Source organism: Pomacea canaliculata, linkage group LG3 (genome assembly GCF_003073045.1).
Source record: "Pomacea canaliculata isolate SZHN2017 linkage group LG3, ASM307304v1, whole genome shotgun sequence".
NCBI lineage: Eukaryota > Metazoa > Mollusca > Gastropoda > Architaenioglossa > Ampullariidae > Pomacea > Pomacea canaliculata.
Genome location: NC_037592.1, coordinates 30,237,364 through 30,258,884, shown reverse-complemented (window position 1 = coordinate 30,258,884; position 21,521 = coordinate 30,237,364). Strand labels below are relative to the sequence as shown.

The 21,521-nt window shown below is 42.8% G+C and overlaps 1 protein-coding gene across 3 annotated transcripts in view; it reads right to left on the bottom strand.

The window, feature by feature from the left end:
- LOC112559368 (multidrug resistance-associated protein 4-like) overlaps nt 1-21,281 on the bottom strand; it is a 38,388-nt gene extending 17,107 nt beyond the window's left edge. Inside the window, exons 1-2 of one of the 3 annotated variants that reach the window (XM_025230554.1) lie at nt 21,128-21,281; nt 8,864-9,114 (exon numbers count right to left, since the gene is read on the bottom strand). In XM_025230554.1, coding sequence (XP_025086339.1) covers nt 8,864-9,102 — 239 coding nt within the window. In that variant the 5' untranslated portion in view covers nt 9,103-9,114; nt 21,128-21,281. Of the gene's footprint in view, nt 1-2,162; nt 2,988-8,863; nt 9,115-21,127 lie in introns of those variants that run through there. The other 2 variants (XM_025230552.1, XM_025230553.1) reach the window with 2 other exon arrangements.
- Nucleotides 21,282-21,521: the final 240 nt, after the last annotated feature.

Below are 21,521 nucleotides of genomic sequence, written 5' to 3'. Positions count from 1 at the left end.
CTTCTCTAACCATGATGTGCGACCGTGCAGGTCACGTCCACAGCCAGAGAAGTGAGGAATCATTTAGAGGTGGTCCAGTCACTCTTCTTGTGGAAGCCATGGCCACTTGAAAAGGTTGCTGGGATGAGAGGTCGTGTGAAGAGCAAGCAGGGCGGGGAGAAGATGCAGATCAGCACGAAAATAAGTCATTTTGAGGAGGGCTCCAGAAGCAGTTCTTTCATCTTTGGCTTTGTATTTACAGTGTGGATCATTGGTGGACCGACCGGCAGGGATTACCATAGTCCATGTCATGCAGGGTTCGCATTATTGTCTATTCACGATCTGCGGTTGTCTTTGCATTTCCTTATCCCTCCTTTCTATAATTTTCTAAAACCTTTACAGTCTTAGCATCGCCAGAAAATGTAGGGATATGCTGGTAATTTGGTAATTTTACCGAGGCATACACTAAATATTAATTAATGCCTACAACTCCCCCACGTCAACATTATTCAACAAAGCTACGTATCGGACTTCCGGTCCAACTGCGAACCATCGGAAGTCTGTGCAGGATGTTAAAGGAAACATTGCCCAGGGTCCCCAAACACCAAAAGTCCTTCCTAGTTTAGAGAGGGAGTTAATGTTTGAGGTTGCCGTGACTTCCCGCACTGTGGCCGGCCGGTCGGCTGCACTGGTGAGATTGTCAACGACAGTTCAGTCTTGACGCCCTCCTGAAATCGAAGCTTATTTACATCGAGTCAACAACGGTTTCCTCCCTGAAATAAAATACAAGCTATGTTTGTGTAGTTGCCTGTTTGGCCATCGTATTCAGCGAACTCAGACTGAAACAAATACTTGCCTGTGCACGCAGCTGGTGGGTCGAGGGGGAGAAGAGACAAAGGAGGTAAAGATTACAGACAGGAAGGATAAGTAAATGTGTAGATGTGTAGATGCAGATATCTGAATGTAAGCTCGAAAGCCGGGTTAGGGAAGCTTGTGGATGAAAGGCGTGTCCACTGGGGTTTTATGACAGGGTGCAAAATTTTAGTGCTGATGTATGAGAGAAAAATGTTAACTGTGAAGGCCAACCTTCGTGAACGCTTGCGACACTGAAAATACGTTTTTGAATTAACTGCTCTCGCGGAGACAGAGGCATACGACAGAAAAGATGAGTTTCTTCAATAAAGCACTGTAAAGTCAGACTGGAACCAAGCACTGACAAACTACACTAAGATATTCTTGTAAACACTTTGTTCGATGTCACAAAATAAAGGCTAGTATAATATTTTCTTGTTCCAGCTTGCAACGAAACATAGATATTTACTTCCGTCTGTGTGTGTGCTGGGGAGAGGGTATATGCAAATACCTACAAGAATACTGACATGGATCATTGAAAGAAAAGCAAAATTTTTACTTTATCCAGATTTGGAATTCTATTTAAAATTAATTGAGACAGTTTAAAAAAAAAAATTTCCTTGAGACTAAAAAGTCTTTACTGGTTAAAATGGTGGTCTTCCTTTTTTTATTTTCCATTACGATCCGTAAAGGACATCCCATCATCTCTGCTTCCGGGGCATTTCAACTGTTAGCAGTAAAGTAGGAGCTTGTATCTACAATACTCATCACTGGCTCGTTTGCACCGACCTCCATCCGCGAGTCATCTGCTCGTCCCCTCGGTTGAAAGCGCGCAAATATTTTGAGAGGGTGAGGGTGATGAAATCTACTACGTGTATGTAAACAAAGTTGCCTGCAATTGGGAAGTGCACGTGAAGCAAATAACTGCACACACATAGCTTACTACCATGTGGTGTTCTTAGCTGGACACATTGTGAGATGTGTAATTACCTTTAGTGTTTATAGCCTTGGTGTAAAGTTTTGTCAAACTATCAAATATTTGACGGTTTGTGTCCGGTTAAGACAGACAAGATGCGTGCTGTTCTATTCTTTCATCCTCTAACAGGCAATGAGATATATATTTATCCGTTATCCTAGCAACATACGTTTACCCTACATATTACCTTGCATATAATTTTTATTGTACTCATTATACAACTCTTTTGCTTTAGAGGTAAGAAGCTCAGCCATTCAGTTTCTTCTTTAAAATGCTGTCTTCCCATCCTGGATGCCAATGACACAGAAGAATGGCGACGGATACAATGGAGGACAAAACTGATTGAATGTCTCACCTGTACATTTGAAGTTACTGCCGCCGACAACACGAGAAATGAACTGCCAGCCTCTTCCACATCCATGTAAAGATCCCAGAATCGTAGTAAAGATCCCACAGTTCCAGGCTGTTCTTCTGATCCATGTAAAGATCCCACAATAGCTGGCTAGCCTCCCTGCTAGGCTATCTTAGGCCATTACGTCATCGTCATGCGCTTCAATACAAAGTCAAACGACCTCCATACATCGTGTGTTCACCTTGTCCTCGACCATTGGCTTACTTCTGTATACTATCACAAACCACAACACAGACCATGTACAGCGCCAAACTCCTCGAAACATGGGGAGGAACAGTGTGCATACGTTTGAGAGTAAAAGGTGTAAACACAAACACACCTAACCGAAACTGCTACCCCACCTGGTACACGACTGCACAGCTGACAAAATCCATCTTTACTGAAGCATACGCCATCTCTTTATCTTCGTCTGCGAAAGCAATCTTACAACAGGGTTTTCCTCCTTTTCTACTTCTTCTTTGTTGTCATTGTCAAGGGGGAGTACCTTGCATCGATGCCAGTATACTTTCCTTTTCTCTTAGACCAGAGGTGTTGAATCATCATCTCAATTTTTGCACCTCTTTCCTCTACGGGTGTTGAAGAGTTTTGCAGATTAGAGGAGGAGGAGGATGAGAGGGAGGGTATCCGTACTTCACATACCGTGTGCCCGGCGGTTGCTGCTGCTGCTGTGAGTGCGGCCGCACACGTCTTACACTGTGACGCGCGTCATCCTCGCGGCGCACTACAAGGGCCGAGACACTTCACCGCGACCACAGCGTTCTCGCGCTCGCCAGTCGCGGTTGACCTTTCGCCTTCCGGGGTCTCGGCGGAAAGGCGGCGTGCAGAGACTGCCAACCAGCTTGGGGAGGGATGGAGGGAGGGGATGGATGGTGGTGGTGGTGTGTCGGGGGTCGGGGGGTCGGAACAAAGTGGCACAGAGTTCAAAGTGACGTAATACCGACTAACATCAAACAGATATTATATACGACTGATTTTTACGGGTGTGCGCTATGCCGGGTGTGTGAAGATCGATGGAGGCGGCTGTAAATGGCGAGTCTTGAAGGAATAATATTCGGTCAGTGGCTGATCGAATGACTTTGCTTTCCTGCAGCAATGCTACTCACGTGCAACAGGATGGTCTGTTACACACGCACAGGATGAAAGAATACAGTTGCGTGCCATGTACGAGAAACTATAATGGTTCAATAGCAATTAATGAATATCAAATTAAAGAAAAATGGATCCAAATGAAAAAATGAACTATATTTTGTGTCCTAACCCTTACGCTCGTGTCTCTTTCTGTATTATTTTTATAGGTGCTGGGTGTGTGAGGTGTGCAAATAATATGTATATATAAAACCTATATACAGGGTGGCTAAAAAGTAGGTTTACAGTTATATACACACACTCAACATACTTTTGGGCCACCCTGTATATCACCTCTCTATAGATACATACATATCAAAAGGGAGATATTAAAAGTCAGAGAACGAACTAAAGAGCACAGAGAAGACCAGTAAAAGTGAAAGGAGGGATGGCAATAAGTATTTACACCATAATGTATCTCTGATGTCAGCAATGAAATATCGTTCATACTTCAAACAAGCAGAAAAATCGCAAAAAATAAATACATCGCACCTCAGCTTTAGATTCTTAGACTGGCAGCTCAGGTAGCTCCTCCTAGCCATCAGGCTAGAGAGACAAAGGTTGGACGGTCGTGCACTCGAGCCTTCAGAGCTCATTTTTTTTCTCTCTGCATATTTGTCTGCTGTTTCTTTCTCTTTTTTTATTTCGTGGATAAGTGGGGGTGTTTCAGAAACACATCAGGTTCTGGAATGCATACAAACTGAGCCAAGCCCTGCAAAAGGCGCAATGAAGTCCTCGAGCCGCCGAGGACATACCTCCTGTTTGGTTGGTCACGTGAAGAGACATCAACAGTCAGTGTCGTCTGCCTCAACGAAGGAACTTTTGTGCAGATATTGTAAGGATTGTTTTTGTTGTTGGTTTTGTGGTTTTTAGTGTGGTATTGGTGGTAGCTGTAGGCATGGTAACAGGGTGACGATGAGTACTGATCTTGCCAAGATTCCTAAAACAACGCCCAAAGCATCAGTTAAACACGCAGTTGGAGCAACTTGAGATGTTCAAATGGAGGACATCTGATACGCCATTGACCCTACACAGCAAACATTTCTTTATATATTGTGCAGTAGCACCTGAGGATGTCTAAACATATGTCTGCATTGCATAAACACTTGACAACAACATTAGAAGAACCCACCCAACCCTAGTCTTACGACCTACGGTTTGTGTCGTTCTTCACGAAAAAACCAAAAACAAAACAAAACTGTGGGATTGATATATATTTTAAGGTAATCTTATACCCATCATAAGATTATGACATTGTTGAAAGGCGAGAGCAATGTCTATGAGAAAGGGTGTCAGCTAGAAGCACTAGTTGCCATAGCGACGTCGTAGATATTGTGTATCAGGCTATTTTTAGCAGCTGCTGCGAACATCTCAATATTATCATCACACCCTGTGAGTCAGCAGTGCTTATCAGAAAGGCTAGAATTTGTCTTGAGAGGTGTGAGGAAAGTTACACACGAACATTAGTGTTTGTCCCATCTCATGTCTCTACCTTGATCAGTTTGTGTTTGTCCCGTCGCGCCTCTGTCCTGCTCTGTATATCCGTGCATGCGTGTGTGTGCTTCTTTGTTGTCTAGTTTGTGTGTTCGCGATGTAATATGCTTTTAACGTATTTCACACTCATACAAACAGGTAACAATATCGGTGGGGAAAGTATAGCTGTATCTATCTGGCACATCCCACATGATGTTTGGCACTGATAAGCAAGTGGGTCTGTCTCTTGTTTCACTCACATCCCTCACTGCACTAGCCAACAGTATCCAGTACCGGACGTCGTCTCTTCTCGCAGTCACGTGACCCGCCGAGTACCCAGTGTCACAATGTCCCCAGTGTCACAAAGATCCGTCATTGAGTGTCGGCTTTCCTTGACACAGAGTTCAGGACAAGCAATTCAAGTTTTCCATTCCTGTATAAATGATTCATCTTGTGAACAAATAAACAGCAGGATAAACGAAGTCTGTGAAGATGACACAGACATGTATGAACGCACACTCATACACATAACTACACACAAACACGTACAGACGTTCAAACACACACATATACAAACACTCACTCACGTACGCAGGCATAGGTGAAAGATGAGAAAAGAAAACGGACAGACAAGCAATACCAATCTTTTTCAGCAAAGCTGAATGACGGATGAAGAGTAGAGAAGAAGTAAAAGAAAGCGAATATGATGATGATGTGAAAAAAAGGGGAAAATTAAGATGTTATATCATGGGATGACATTAACAAGATCTTTTCCTAAATTAGAAACCTCGCCAGAGTTTCTCTCTCCCCTCTCGTCCTCTTCAAACAATCTTACTGGAGGTAACGAGGGCCAACAAGCCGCCACGAACTCTCCCTCTACACCTTTGTGCGTCTGCCAGCTCTACACACACTGGCTTTCATCCTCACCCCTCCTCTTAACCATCCCTTCCTCCAAAAAGCGTGTAGGCTCTTCTTACTAGATTCGTCAGCTTTTGAGATCTTTCGAAATTGTTCTGTTCAACAACATTCATTTCCACGGATCCCAAAGGGCGATAAAATCCCTGGGCAAACGGATGTACACAAAGGCTCACAATCACCAGTCTCATCACGACAAGGCGAAAGGAAAGGTTTACACGAGTGCGAGCCTCGAGCACAGCTTTGCGCCATCATCTGAACAGTCCTTTATCTTCTGAGACCCAGGCCACTCTTTTGTTCCCTTCCTTGAAAGTCCTTGCGCCATCCTCTTACCGAGACCCATCAAAGCTTTATCATTGCTTTCAAAATTAATCAAAGCTTTATCATTCCTTTCAAAATAATTTTTTATTTGGTTTGCAAACTGTTTTATTCATTCAGACATTTTACTCTCTTTCACATTCCTTTAGTTATTTTTGTCATGTAATCACTTTGATTTTTTAAACCTTTTTCGCCTTTATTTCTAATGTCATTGTTATCACTGTTTGCGTGACCGACGTTGGGACATTATTATTAAAAGTAGCAAACCGATGAAAGATGAGAAAGGTAGAAATATTGTCTGTATAGTTCTTTCCCTTCTCTGTGTATGCGTACTCTTGTGGGTCGAAAAGTGAATAGTTTTGCAATAAGTTGACAGTATTAGAACATCCTTCACAATGTTAAGGACTTTTTGACTCAAAACACTTTCATCATGAACCAGCAATCTCCAGGCTACAGGGAAGTTCATTGCTCAAGGTCTCTTATTACATTATATATAGCTACAGATGTATTAGACACATCACAACAGTACCTACCTAATTTCCTACACACATGCATACAAACAAACGAACAAAGAAAGAAAGAAAGAAAAGAAACAAACAAACAAACAAACAAACAAACAAACAAACAAAAGAACAATCAAATGAAAGCCATAGGCGAATCTTTCTCAGCATTAGATGCTGAGTACAGGCTGAGTAAAGTGCGCTCCGAGAAGAGTTCACTCTGGCATGGGTGAGCCGTTAAAGTCAACAGACTACTTAGCCCACAATAATTATCTTTTCATCTTTGCTTGTCTGCACTCTGCAGCTGGCGGCCCTACTCGACTTTCAACTCTCCGATCGGAAACGAGAAGTAGACGCGCCGACAAACTCGACTAAAAGCACTTCAGTCTTCTTCATAATCGATCTTAAACGGAACTGAGTTATTCTGCTTCGTGTCTCTTTTTCAGCCAATCATCTTCCCGATCGCTCCTCTGTCCTTCTAGTCCTTTTATTAGAGGACTAGAAGGACAGAGGAAGGCTAAAAAATTAGTAAAACATCCCAATCATCCATTTTATATTCCGCTTTTTGTGATGATTTCCGAAAAAAACATTGATAGCAACATTCAAGGCATACAAAAAATGAAACATGGCCCGAATCCAGCGGATCCATCCAGCTCTTATCCAGCCACCTAAAAGGTTATTATTCCCGGTACTTTTTAAAGATAAGACCCTGTTTACAAAATGCAATTCACGGTCATTTTCAACTTTGTTTTATGACATTGTATTGCTGAACCTCAATATCCACTAGTTCAAAGCTAATATAGCTGAAAAGTCACTGCTTTTCACATATTTTGTGCTCGCATTTGAAGAAATTTGAAGATTTTTTTTTTGGCTGAGTGGGTGGTGACAATAGACTAGCTGCAACAACAGCTGCATCACGTACTGCGGCTCATGCTAACAGATGATGCACGCAAGCAACTATGTAGGTGTGGTGCGAGTGGCTTAACGTGCCTGGCGAACTTGAGGACGAAGGTCCTCAGTCAGCATCTTCCATATCCTTGCGTCAACGCCGCCCTCGCTCAGGCTCGATGGCGTCCCTCTCTCTGCGTCTGCGTGACAAAAGTGTCCGCGCCCTCAGTCAGCGTTGCCGCCCGATGCAGCCATGAAGATGATGAGCAGGGCGGTCAAGGCTCTCGATACAAATATGCACATGTTTGTTTCACGGGAAGGGTTAGACAATTAAGAGTTAGAGAGTAAGGTTGGCTCATCCCGCAAACAGGGCGCGGTCCTTATTTTGCGTTCTAAGTTCCCCTGTTTATCCTTCCTTGTCATATTTATGACAGGCTTACTTTGTCCGTCTCCAGCAGAGGTTGATAGACCACCAGATGGCCACATGCAGACAAGTAACATCCTCTGAACACTTTTCAGGACTACCATTTTTTCTTTATTTATCGAAAAAAGAATGAAATGAAGATGGTGAAAAAATGGACCGACAAACAAAAGAAAAAAAGGAAAGAAAATAAACATACAAAACAACAATAGCAAAAAAAACAAACAACAACAAAAAACAAACAAACGAACAAACAAACAAAAATACAAAAAAAAAAAAAAAAAACCCAAAAGGCAGAAGGAAACAAAACAAAACAAAGAAGAAATTAACGAAGCAACAAAGAAAAAATATACAAAAAGGAAGGTAAAAAGAGAAAACAAAATGAACTACAAGAAACGGAAGAGAAATCTTGGCGTTCATTGCAGTTTACTATTTGTAAAAGGTCCAGTGAGAAAGGTGAGGGAAAACTACACTCTTTTCTTCAAGACGACGTGCCGAACACGAAGACAGTGCAAATGGCGGGAGTGTAAAGACAGATTAACCAAGTTCTTGTGATTTAGGGCGGGATTTGTGGCTCTAGTTGGCACTCTCATCGGAAGTGAAGAGCCTTTACAAACGGGGGCACTAACAGGTTTTGACAAAGTTCGCTTTGGTATCAGCCAAACCGCTTGCCACTTAAGACCGTCCGCAAGGTTATCGCCGAAAACATTTTCCTTTACTTTACCTTCTTAGCTCTATGTCTACTTACTTGCATTTGCAACTGGCATCGAAAAGTGAGACCGTTTGACAGGCTGAAATGTTAAAAACAAACAAAACAAAACACAAGCTTTCTTTTCAAAATACCATTGAAACAATGCATTGGCCTCGTATGTATAAACTAATTGGATGAAATAAATAAATTAAAGAAAATATAAATGTATAAGGTTCGATTGCTTGTGTACCAGCCATTTTCTGATTTTTATGAACCAAATCATCTGATTTTTCAAACAAGATTTAAGACTCACCAGAATCCTTGAAGGTGATGGAAGAGAGATTTTCGAGGCAGTGAGAATCTGGTGAAGCTGGGAACTTTGTTGCCCACGACAGCTGAACTGCTCATGGCTAGTATATTGCGATGCCACGAGCCTGATAAATCTGTCCTTACTGAAGTTCGCTTTCTCCATGGCACTGTCCGTAGGTCAGGTCTCAGTGTCGACTTCCTCTTGCATCCACATCCACAGGTAATATGCAGACGTGACGACATTTCACCTCACACCTAAAAATACAAAAAGATAGTTCAAATCCCATCAGACTTTCGATCAAATTCTGCTTTCAAAAGCAAAGAGGAAAAAAATCGTATATCAGTGTCTGTTAATATTCAGTACACGATCAGATATGGAAACGAATGGTCCAGAGGAAAACTGTCAAAAACCTCTCACACTGTCCAACTCATTCGAATAATCGAGAGACGTAGACTACTCACTGGAAGTAGCATTGTAAAGCCCATCTCACTGTCCGACCGAGCCGAGTAGAGACCTAGGCTAGTACAAACGTTTGTAACGAAGGTTTTATCCAAAGTTAGTCACAAGACTTTCTCCAATGTATTTTCACAGCTGCCGGTGGAGAGTACTGGTGCTGGTAAGAAGTTATAGGAGAAAATCTCCGATGGCATGAAAAATTTTTTCCACATATAGTACGACCAACTCTTCATTGTCTGTTTCCTTCGTTTTAGTCGAAGCGTGCGATGCTAGCTTTATTGTTTTGGTCAGTATTGTAGTCCAGCGGTGATAACAGTCATCAGACAACTTGTAGTCTTGGTGGAGGTGATGGTATAGTAATAGCTTTTATCATAGTTGAAGTAGTAGTACAAACAATAGGAGTAGTATCATCAACAACATCCTCATTCTTACGTCCCCTGGCGTAAAAAAAAGCGAGGTGTGAACTTGACCTGTAGCGGGGTTAGTCTACACACGTCCTCTCTCTCCTCCAAGATGTTTCAGTGTCACATCTCCTGTCGACGTGGCGGCGAATGGCTCGCGCAGCAAAGGGATACAATTAAGTACATCTATTGAGGCCTTAAAACCCCCCCCCCCCACACACACACACACACCCCCCAAAAGCCCCTCTTGCACTCAGCGAGAACAATGTTCGTCTTCGAGCGCCACCTGTTGGCCGCAAGAGGACATTACTGTGGGAAATATTGATTGAGTGCTAGGAGAGTGTGAGATATAAATTTTTCTCGTACTTTGTAGGTGAGGGAGCACATTTATTGCTGTCTCCGGACACGGTGAATACATAATGTAATCGTTTTTCTTGTCCTTCCTGGCTTCTCTACCTGGATTCATCGATCTCTCTCTCCCCCGTGTTCTCTCTCATTTTAGCCATGTACACGACGTACACCTACGCATGTGGCCTTCAATCAAAGACTGTACATTATATAGAATATTAGGTTTCACTACTTTCCTCTGTGAATCGGCTTTGTGCACAAAATATGCAGTGAGGGGAGAAGATATTTACCGTGCGAGGGGTAACGAACTCCACAAGAAATAAAATTGGCCATCAGCCTTCTGGAAGGGGTGATAGCCTTTGTATGGTTTCTAAAATTATTTCCGATTGCTAGCATTATCATTATATATAATTATCAGTAAATGATGTGATCAATCTTTTATGTGAAACATACCAGCCAATTTTTAAGAACATAAAAGGTAGAACCATGCTTTCTTTAATATCCACCGTCATTTTACATTGAGGTAAGGTTAACTTATTTACTCAAGTATTGAAGTGCTGCTGATTTTATTGTTTCATAAATAATTTGCACAAAAATGTTCTTTAGAAAAAGAAAGTCGTTGAAGCAGGGACAATGTATGACGTCACAGATGTTTCCCATTGGAGTAACCGACAATTACGATAACCATGATAACTTGAGACCTAACAGAAATAATTAGTGGACTATAAAAAGTTGAAAGAAAGATACCACAGACGAAACTTTATTTTGAGTCCTTGAGCATGTTCTTTTCTTCAATTGAAGGAAAAGGAAGAGGAGAGAGAGAGTGAGATCATAACCAAAGATGACGTCACAGTCTTCATGGAAAGGGCCGACAACTACACACAAAAGAGGGAGGCGGCAGAGTCGTGCGAAAAAAGTGGACTTCCAGGCTCCGCTGATTGTCCACGACTGCCGCACACAGCAGGTGTTTGTTGGGACAACACTGTGTCACATCACTCAGGTGCTGGGCAGTGTGTGAGTGGGGAGGAGAGAGAAAGTGTGTGTGTGTGGAGGGTGACGGCAGCAGACGACAGAAACCAGTAGCGACGACTGCGGCTGACTTGACACCGTTCTCTAAATATTCCTGAGACTTCTGTTTGGTCATACCGCGAGGCTGCTGCTGCTGCTGTTCTTGCCCTGAGCGAGTTGGCCATGTCTTGCAAGGGAGACCACCTTTATCCGGCCCTGCCGTGCATCGTTGACGTCACAACTTAACGATTTGTTTACCGAATAGCACATGACCTTCTGTCTGACCTCGCTTGTCACTAGACTGACTTGACACATTTCTTAAGATTTTTGTGTTTTAAACAAGGCCTGTTTATATTAATTCATTAGCATTGTCGCCTTTGCTGGAAGACGAAGTGACAGGGAGTTGTCTAAGGAAAAAAGAATAAAAAGGAGGGATATGCCTTCGGGGTGTTGTTTGCTCCTAAAACTCAACATGGAGGCTTTTAATGTCAAGAGGCGTTTTGTTCGTTGGATTTTTTTCTCATCGGTATTTTGCTCCCAAGGTGATGCATGTGGCAAATTACTCCTTCTGCACGTCTTCAGAACGCCTTGCATTGTTTGAAGATGTTCAGTCTGAGGTCAGAGAATTCATATCGTGGAAGGAAGTTATAGAGGGTGTCAGAAATTATATGTCGCGGTTTGGAGATAAATGATAAGCGTTTATTGTGCTGTTTGAAAAATCATCTAAATATTCAGTTTACTATTTGTTTTTCGTTGAGAAGATATGTTACATACATTACAACATACAATTTTTGTCAGATGCATATTTTACATACATACGTACAAGATATTCACCTACACACCACGTGTTCCAAAAATAACTGCATTGTTAAGCACTGGTCACCAACTATACATTCTCCTAAAATTAACCTGTAAAGTCAATAGAAACACATCTGTTGAAAAAATGAAGCAACCCCAGGTGGAGTCAGAAAGGGGAACAACACCTGCAGACTTGGAAGTCTGTCAACGCACACATAGCACCTGGCCTCTGGCATAAAGATGTTGAGGTGATCCATTTGTTGGACAGGACGTAATCCTTCTTCGTGCTTCTGGTTACAGAGTAGGGACAGAAACGAGATGAAACACAAGCAGAGAGAGAGAGAGAGGAAAAGGAATGAGGGTTGAGACTAGGAGAACAGGTGAAAGAAAGGAATGGCTGAAGAAGGAAAGAGGATAACGAATCAAGGAAAAAAAAAATGTTTCGACAAACGGTCTGCGAAGCCTGTGAGTGGCTGTGGTTTAGAATGAGCCTTTTGTACGGGAACAAGAGATCCTGGTCGCGGGAGTAGTGTCCCCTGACCTCTAGCCTTTCGTTGACTGAAGTCCTGTATGACATTATGGAGGACAGCGCGCGCAGACGACATGCACACCACAGCGGCGACTGGGCAAACACTTAATTAGACCTTCGACAGGTGGAAGGTGTCGGCAAGGGAAGGGAACTGAAAAGTGCACGCTGGCTCCTTCACACACACACACACGTGCACAATCACATTCACATGTATGCATGCATAGTATTCCTACACGCTTATACACATGCACACATATACAAATATATGATTATACACCATATACCCACTTGTACATGCACGCACACATATATTTACAAATACGTATATGTACATACACACATATACAACACACATGTCCACATATTCTCACATATACACACATGCATGCATGCGCGCTAGCACACGCACTGCACATGAACGCAGTTTCAAACGAACTCTACAAACCGACGCATACATCTGAGAAGCAGCAAACATTCACGTATGTATACACACATACTCAGAACCCTCTCAAGGGGCCAGCACTTTGAGCGTCTAAGTATCGACAACGCATCCAGGAGTTATGTGCCCCTGACGACGATCTGCACGAAGACGCTGACATGAGGAATCGTGACTAACGAGTCACAACAGTTTTGTCTTACAGACCTGAGTTAAATCCAATCACAAAAATCGAAGACCGGAAGACAATAACCCAAGCCCTATGGGAAGAAACTATAAATATATAAACCAACAACAGAAGAAAGATCCAAGCAAGACATGATCGCGGACAGACATGTCCGTCGACTTTCCGTTAGTCAAGTTTCGTTGTTAAACAATGAGCAGTCTACATGTGAAACTTGAGAGAAACATGCACAGGTTTAGCACCTGGTACAACAATCAACAAGCAACTAAACAACTCCACGTCAACACCAGCCTGTCACTAAGACAAACTTAATCAAGGCCATCAAAAGAACGAAAAGTAGGAAGGCAGCAGGCTCGGATGGCATGCACTAAGAGGCATTCAAGACAGACCTAGTAACAGCAAAAATACTACAGATTCTCCTACATAAGATCTGGGAACAAGAGCTTGTACCAACAGACTAGGAAATTAGGCCGCCTGGTTTTAGTTACCAAAGAAAGGAGACCTCTCCCAGTTCAACGATTGGCGGGGTATCATGTTGCTGTCCATTTCCAGCAATGCCCTGATAATGGTAATACTAGATAGACTGGGTGAGGCAGCAGACAATAGAATGAGATCAGGACAAGTAGGGTTTCATCAGAATAATTGTGTACTGACCACATCGGCACCCTTCGTATCATCATGGAGCAGGCTATGGAATGGCAGTCCTCTCTTTATTTGTGGATTTTGACAGTGTAGACAGGAAAGTCATCTAGAGTCCGATTAACCACTATGGTATCCCCCCTAAGTTCATTAATATTATCCAGTGGTTGTACGAAGACTCGTCCTGCCAAATTATTCACAACGGTAAACTCACCAGACCTCTTGTAATTAAGACCAGCGTATTATCACCGAAATCTTCATGATGGGCATCAGCTGGATTGCGCGTAAGACGACCCAAGACAACACCGGTATCTAGTGGACCCTCACTATAGAAGCTAAAGAACCTGTACTGTGCAGACGAAATTAGTCTACCATCACATCGGAAACAGCATGCACGTATCAAACTGAGTAGACTGGCCAAAAATTCAACGAGAGAAAACTGAAGTGATGAATCGAGCAAAGCAGGAACTCCCAATTTAACTTCACGGACAGAACATCCTGAAACAGACTGCTTTACATACATGTGGAACATCGTCATCAAGGGGTGGAACGGACGACAACACCAAAAACGCATCAACAAGTCCAGGCATGCTATCAACAATCTACACTACATCTGGAACTCCCGAGTACTATCCCTCCGCACCAACCCCATCTTCAACACCAATGTGACAGTCTCCACTGTATGGTTCTGATACCATCAACAACAGACTTTTCCAACTGATGTCTACGCAACAACCTGGGTATTAGATAGCCCGAATAGATCTCCAGCATCAGCCTGTGGGGAAAAAACCAACCAAAATTCCACTAGTCAAGACATCAAGATGTGCGAATGAGGCTGATATGACACAGCCTACGCAAACCAGCTGATACCATTGCCAGGCAGGCACTTAATGGAATCCTCGGGGTAAAAGGAGAGTTGGGAGACCAAAGACTTGGAGAAGATCAGTAAAGAGCGAGGCACAGGACATCGGAACCACATGGGCCCAACTGAGGGAGGCTGCCCCGAAACTGGGTCCGCTCTGAATTTATTTCTGTGTAAAGTGTCTGAACATTTAGAATGTTGCTTGCTAGTATCGTGCATGATGTTCAGTGTTCGGCCCTACACTTCCTTGCCTAATATTTTCCTTCCTTAATACGCGTTTCGGCAAAAACAGAAACAAAAATGCATGCACGCACGCACTAACCATGTGGCATAAATCAAGTGTGACAAAAAATGGAAAATGCCAGGACTAATTCATCTCGCAAGTGCTATCTTTTATTTTTCTGTACAGTCCATTAGACTATATTTTTCATTCCATTCATTTTTTATATTTATATTTGACTTGATCCACACAGTTTGTTGAAATCCTCTACCTTTTTACTTACAGTCTTGGCTAGTTCAGAAAAGAAACACATCTTCAACACCAACAAAGTCTCCCCACCCTCTCACCATTCTCTAAATGTACTCTGTCGTTACTGATTTATTGGTTTATTTATGAGCCTCCCGCCCATGAGGTTTCTTGCACTTGGTACCTTGCACCTGATGTATGTAGATACGGGAGGTGTAGGGGACCCTTTAGCTATTTGTCTGGCATTTTACGACTGTGGTACTTGGAGCTTGGCGGGAGCTGGGTGACAGATAATTTGGCTGTTGTGGCTGTAAATCTACAACTGCGTTGACACAATGTTTCTGGTAAACGATCCGAGTAGGCCCTTAATTGCAATTAAACGCACAATAAACCGGCAAATTCACACTTTCTCATTCAAATTCAAGGTAAATATACAAACTAATCGTAAAGGATGAGATGTAAAAATTAAAGTTGTAAAGAAACTGTTAAATGAAGACACGAATAAATAATAATGTGAAGAAATGGTGTGGATAGCCTTCTATAAAAATATGCTGTAAAATACAATCGACACTTCACTTCGAGAGGGAGAGAAATATATTTTATCTGTGCATACATAAAGTTATCTCCGAGGTAATGGATATAGGGTGATAAGTTCCTGATGGTTACAGACAGCAGGTGCCTTTTCCAGTCGGGTGTGATATTACCAGCCTGGCTAATCAGTGGACAAACATATGTCTGTGATCCTGCCTCTCAGCAGAGAGCAAGACAAGTATGCTGAAGTGGGAGGTGTTCCTTGTGTGACGAGCGCAAGGACAGAGAAGTGTGTTCACTCGCCCAACCCTCTCTCGCCACGTCACAAACGATTTTCCCTTGTATGCTAACACTACACGCGGGTCTGGAGATGGGGGCAGGGGTGAGGAGGAGGAGAGGTTGGGGGAATGGTGGAGTATCATTTGCTCAGCGCTAGCAAATAGCAAGAACAGAATTCAAAATGTCTTTTACCAGACATTTACCGGCTATGTTGTACAGCATGACCACAAATCCGCGAACAAAATAATACAGCATTTCTATAGTGCATATCCCCACCTAGCAGAAAGTTCAGTGTAAAAACACACACACACAACAGAAACACAGTTTGCACCAACTTTAAAAAGAAAAGAGGATAAGGGTAGGAAGAGAGGGGGAGAAAAGGGGAGACGACTAACACTAGAAGCATTCACGAAAGAGGTGTGTCCGAGGACAGCTTTACAGGTGGTTACTGTGTGAAGAGATAAGAGTAAGATATTCGAAACACTCGGGTCTGAGAAGCCAAGATTTGTCTTGTCGTTTGATCGACAAGGCTGGTAGACAGATATCCTGGGTCCAGATCATGAACCCAACATGGCCACCTTTGCACGCCGCCGGCACAGATACAAGCTGCCTTTAACATACACACAGATAGATGATCAAAACCTTTATCTGTGTCCATCCAATTTCTTCAGCCTTCTCTGTTGAAAATGAAGTAGCATGTTGCTTAATTACAAGTGCACTTCAAATTTACGGTGAAATCAATGGGATATTTAAGTGTATCTATGTTCATAAATGGAGACAAGAAAAGACATCAGAAGACCAAGAAGAGAGCAGAAACAACAACAACAACAACAACAACAACACCCTCAACCATCATCTCAATTCACTAAAGAGTCATATCGCCTATCTGTTTGTAAAAATTCCCATAAAGCTAGTCCACTGTCTGAACTAATTGGTCGTTGTAATATTTGGGACAGAGATAAGAACGTTCATGAAATAATCCCCCTCCCCCGTCTACCCCTTCTCTTTCTATTTCTTTTTCATTTGGCATGCCTGACAGCAATGAAGTGAGTAGCATTTCATGAGTCTGTCTCCACCCGAGGACGGGAGGATGACAAATTAATCATCGTCACAGCATTATTGTTGTGGTCTCCGCCGCAGTGACACAAGTGTTTCGTGATGGATCAGCTCCTTTCATCACGCTGGCACTTTTAATGGCTAACCTGGTGTAGCTTCGACCAACACAGCTGGTGTGTTTGAAATTATAATTTCCTTTTGGCACACTCATGGTTGTAACTAGCTGCAGTCGTCGTCGCTGGTGTGTTGTTGCCATCGTGGTGGCGGTCGATAGTGTTGTTAGTGGTGGTATTTTGGTATCTCTACGTGCATGATCATATTTTGCGTTTGATGTGTCATAAACTAATTTGAACGAGTGGGTGAGTGAGTGAAGAGACCTGGCGACGAAACTGTTTGCCATCTAAAGCACCATACATAGTCGAGCGCTTTTCTCTTTTATGAAACATTTGTTGTGAAGTGGTGAACCGGCACAATAAAAGGCCACCCGCCAGCTCTCCACAGTCCTCATTCTCACTCACCCAGTTCCCAGAGAGACCCTAGCGACACTTTTGTGTGTCATTCTGCGTCGTCTCATTCTATACGACCGCCACCACCAACCTACCTCCACCACCAACCTACCCCCGTCCTTCCTGCTCTCTCGCAAGGTGTTCATATCCTTGTATTACGGTAAGCGGAGACTCACGGCAACTCGACACTCGGATCGATCACCACAATGTTCACTCTCCTGCGATTATTTCTACACCTGAGATCACCAGAAAACACCTACATGTACTTCCTTTGACTTGGATCGCATGCTGTACACTTTTCCTTCCTTCCTGATTACTAGGCAAAGCTTTGGCCCCTTCTCTGGCATTGCAAACGTTTATGAAAAGGCCTTTGTCCCTGGAGCTGTGAGCAAGCGATTTCCAATCAAATGCCTACCGTTACCCGATTTCCATTACAGACATGAAAATGGGTGGTGGTGGTGTTGGTGGTGGTGGATCGTCTCCAAAATAAACATTCTGTAGACGTAGATCGTAATAATAGGCAAACAGCCGCAGTCGTGCAATCTAAATATTGCATCTCTGTAGAGGAAATAATGAAAGAAATACCTTCATAAATGTGTTATGAATAAACATAAAGGTATTCGTTCGTGTAATTCTTAAACAGTTTTTTTAAGTTTCTCTCTCTCGATCCCTTCACTCTCTCTGAGTGTGCCCGTGCACCTTAATGCGTTTGTGTAAGAGAGAGAGAGGGTTAGGATGAGTGCGTGCATGCATACATGTGTGTGTACGTGCGTGAATGCCTATGTTTGAGTGTGTACGTACATGTGATGAATGCATAGGTCAACGCGTGTGTACATGTGTCATGTAGGTCTAGGTGCATGTGTGAGAATGATTCGGGTACATCTTGTAGATAATAAAAAACGCAAAATTTATACAGCGCATACTCACACCCCTAAGGGGCATGATCTTAGCGCTTAAGAACAAGAACAAGAACTAGACATGGGCAACACACGAGGGACGGAAGAACAAGCAAACAACACATGAACGACGGAAGGATAAAGAACAGTACTGACGACGAATAAAAGACAAATATTAAAAAACGGAAATAGGATCCAAGTTGCAAGGACTGATGTCGCAGCAGTGCGTGTGCTATCAATACAAATCTCCATATCTTTCTCTGCACAGTTATAATTACCTATTTCCAATCCTTACACTTGGCACACATGCTCGGTACATATTTCTCACACTCGGAGTCACTCAGTTCAACCCGGGCTGTACACTCGGGGTCACCGTAATGGATTGCGTGACTCTTGCCACAGACGGCTTATGTATCAGATTATATTGCTGCTAATCAATACCAGAGTTTTATTTTAAAACAATTTTTTTCAACACCTGAGGCATGATCGATATCTACCTTGACTTCAGATGTACAAAAGTGATTTTTTTAAAGAGCGGAAGGACAGTACATCAAGCTACAACAAGCGTGCCAGCATTTATTATGGAGAGATAAGTCAGTTTGATAAACAATGTATATTATCCTGAATACATAAGCCAGGATATATTATAATAATTGGAACACTTGTGCATTTATTATCATAATCAGCTCACTGAAGCATGTATTACTATTAGCATAATTTTCAAGTATATGGTTTTACTGCTGCATATTTTCTGTGGCGACCTTTGACTAGATGATCATTTTGGTTTAAATATACTTGCTATTAGATTATAGAAATAACTCACAGGTTTTCGACACAGCCGTCCAGCTGGCAAAGTAAAACAAACATATGTGATTTATCTGTGTACACAGGAAATCAAGGAAAGCAGTCGTTACTATACCAAAGAGTAGCATAGCCAAACCCTCTTTTATTTTCGACGGACTGCGGCAGGTGAGTGAAGGGAGTGGAGGGTGGGGCACGACAGGAAATGGAGGTGGGGTGAAGACGAGTGGCTTTTAACATGCACTGGCTTGTGTCTGGTGTGTGATCACGTGACCATGCACATACAGAGATCGAACCTTACAATAACAACAAATACGGTGTGGAATGGGACTCAACTCCGTCAAACACATCGACGGGCGGTCCAACTGCATGGAGAAGACACCTGTCGCGATTACAAAAGCGGGAGGAACCTAGGGGGTCAGGTACCGGAGCCGGAGGTCGTCGGATATCAATATTATTGAGTGTCGACGATTGTAAATAAGGAACGTTCCTTGACCCATCAATAAATAGAGCGACACGTGCTGGAAAGGTAGGGTGCTAGGAAGAAGGAAGAAGAATTCTGCCAAAACAATCCACTTCATGGATAACAACACATTTTTGTGAACATCTTGTTCCTGTCAGAAATGATGGAGAGCCACAGGTATACGCGCATATGGAGACGGCACAAGATCACAACTACAGCAAAGGTGGGCGAGCTCTGCAAATGGTCTGTGCATCTGTGCGCTTGTTCGTGTGTGCGTGTATGTTGTGGGGTGGGGATATGAAAGAGAGAAATATAGAGGAAATAGGTGGGGCAGCAGACAAGAAGATTAACATCAAACCGTCAGTAAGACAGATTGAAAGAATAAAGACGTAAACATCTTTGTAGTGTGGCAACCAAATACATTTTATAAGCTGGTGTGGTGAACACATAAACATGTAACATGAAAAGCACAACGTGACTCGAAAGACAAATTAAAAAAAAAAATTCTGGCATTTCAAAGATTCAGGAACTATTTCTGGTTAAAGGGAGAGCATAAGCTTCAGTTTACAGACACGTGCTAAAAATAGCATCGTCGTACTTTGGAGTTACTAAAAGAAAACAAGTGGAGTGTGTGCGCCTGCGTGCATGTGTGTATGCGCTCCTGCGTGCGTGAAAGAGTGTTTCCTACAATTGTTCTAAGACCTAATAAAACGTTAATCGAGTAGCATGTGTCCACGGAGCTGTCGATGTCCATGTTCGTCCGATCAGAGAGAGTCTGGGCAAGTGAGAGACAGTTAATGTAATGCTCGCCATAATTGAACATGGAATTATGAGTCATAGACGGATAACCTTTAACATGTGTTCTGGCAGTTCAGCGAGGTGAGAGGTCATAATCTTCGAGTTTGCTCGGTGTGTGTGTGAGGAAGATGGGATCAAACATAATTATACAGTCACTATATATGTCCTACTTCTGGACACAGCGCTGACAGAAAACATTCCGGTTCTTTCTCCTACATGGATATCTTCTCGGAATAATTACAATGCGAATTTTTTTGTTGTTATAGGATACAGTTGAAGAATATTAACAATCAAGTTGTGTACATCACTTACATCAACGGACTATAGCTGCCCCATATATAGGTGTTGCAAGGGAAGGAAGAGAAGATGAAGAAAGTTTTGTCTGATTAACCTCTCGAAATACCTACAATATGCAGCAGGGTGCTAATAATAATCATTCATCATTGGACAATAGCGCCTCAACAGTGAATTAAGTAGACATAAAGACGATAATGTTTTAGCATACAGCATTTTTATATCATTACAGTGGTATGGCAACAAACAAGTCACGAATTAGAAACTTACTGATGATACTATCTTTATCTAAAGCTACATGGAAACTTGTCTTAATTACAGGATTAAGAGCCGTTGAAAATCGTACAGCGCTCTAATTATAATTTTCTAGCATATAGCTTAATTAGATATGCACGAATAAAAGAGACAACTAATAATACAAAGTATATGAACTTTTACATCCAGCATAGTACAGTCACATTTACCATCATAAAAGTACCATTGAGAACAAGCAGCGAGAAAAAATTGTAAGCTTACCTATGCCAGTTCTTTCGGGTGAGCTACGCGAGGTTGCAACTGATCCTTCGTACCCTCCTGCGTGCTCCTCCGACAGGGGCTGATCGCACTTCGACCGAGAGACCTCGCTGGAAGCCCCCTGCACCATGAAGGGCGCTAGCGCTGAATGAAGCCCGCGGTGTTTTGCGTACACACACGCCTTCAGTCGGCGTGGATAGTAGCAGGCCTCGTGTCGCCAAACGCACAGTCATGGCACATGTTTGAGACTCCATGCACGCGCGCGGGATCGGGGAGAAGCTGGGGGCCGCTATTAGCTTTTCCGGAGATACCAGTCAGGCAGCCAGCGCTGGTTTGGCACTCCTATAGAGAGCTAGCACGGAGTGAGACAGAACACCCCCCTCCAGTATGTAAAGAT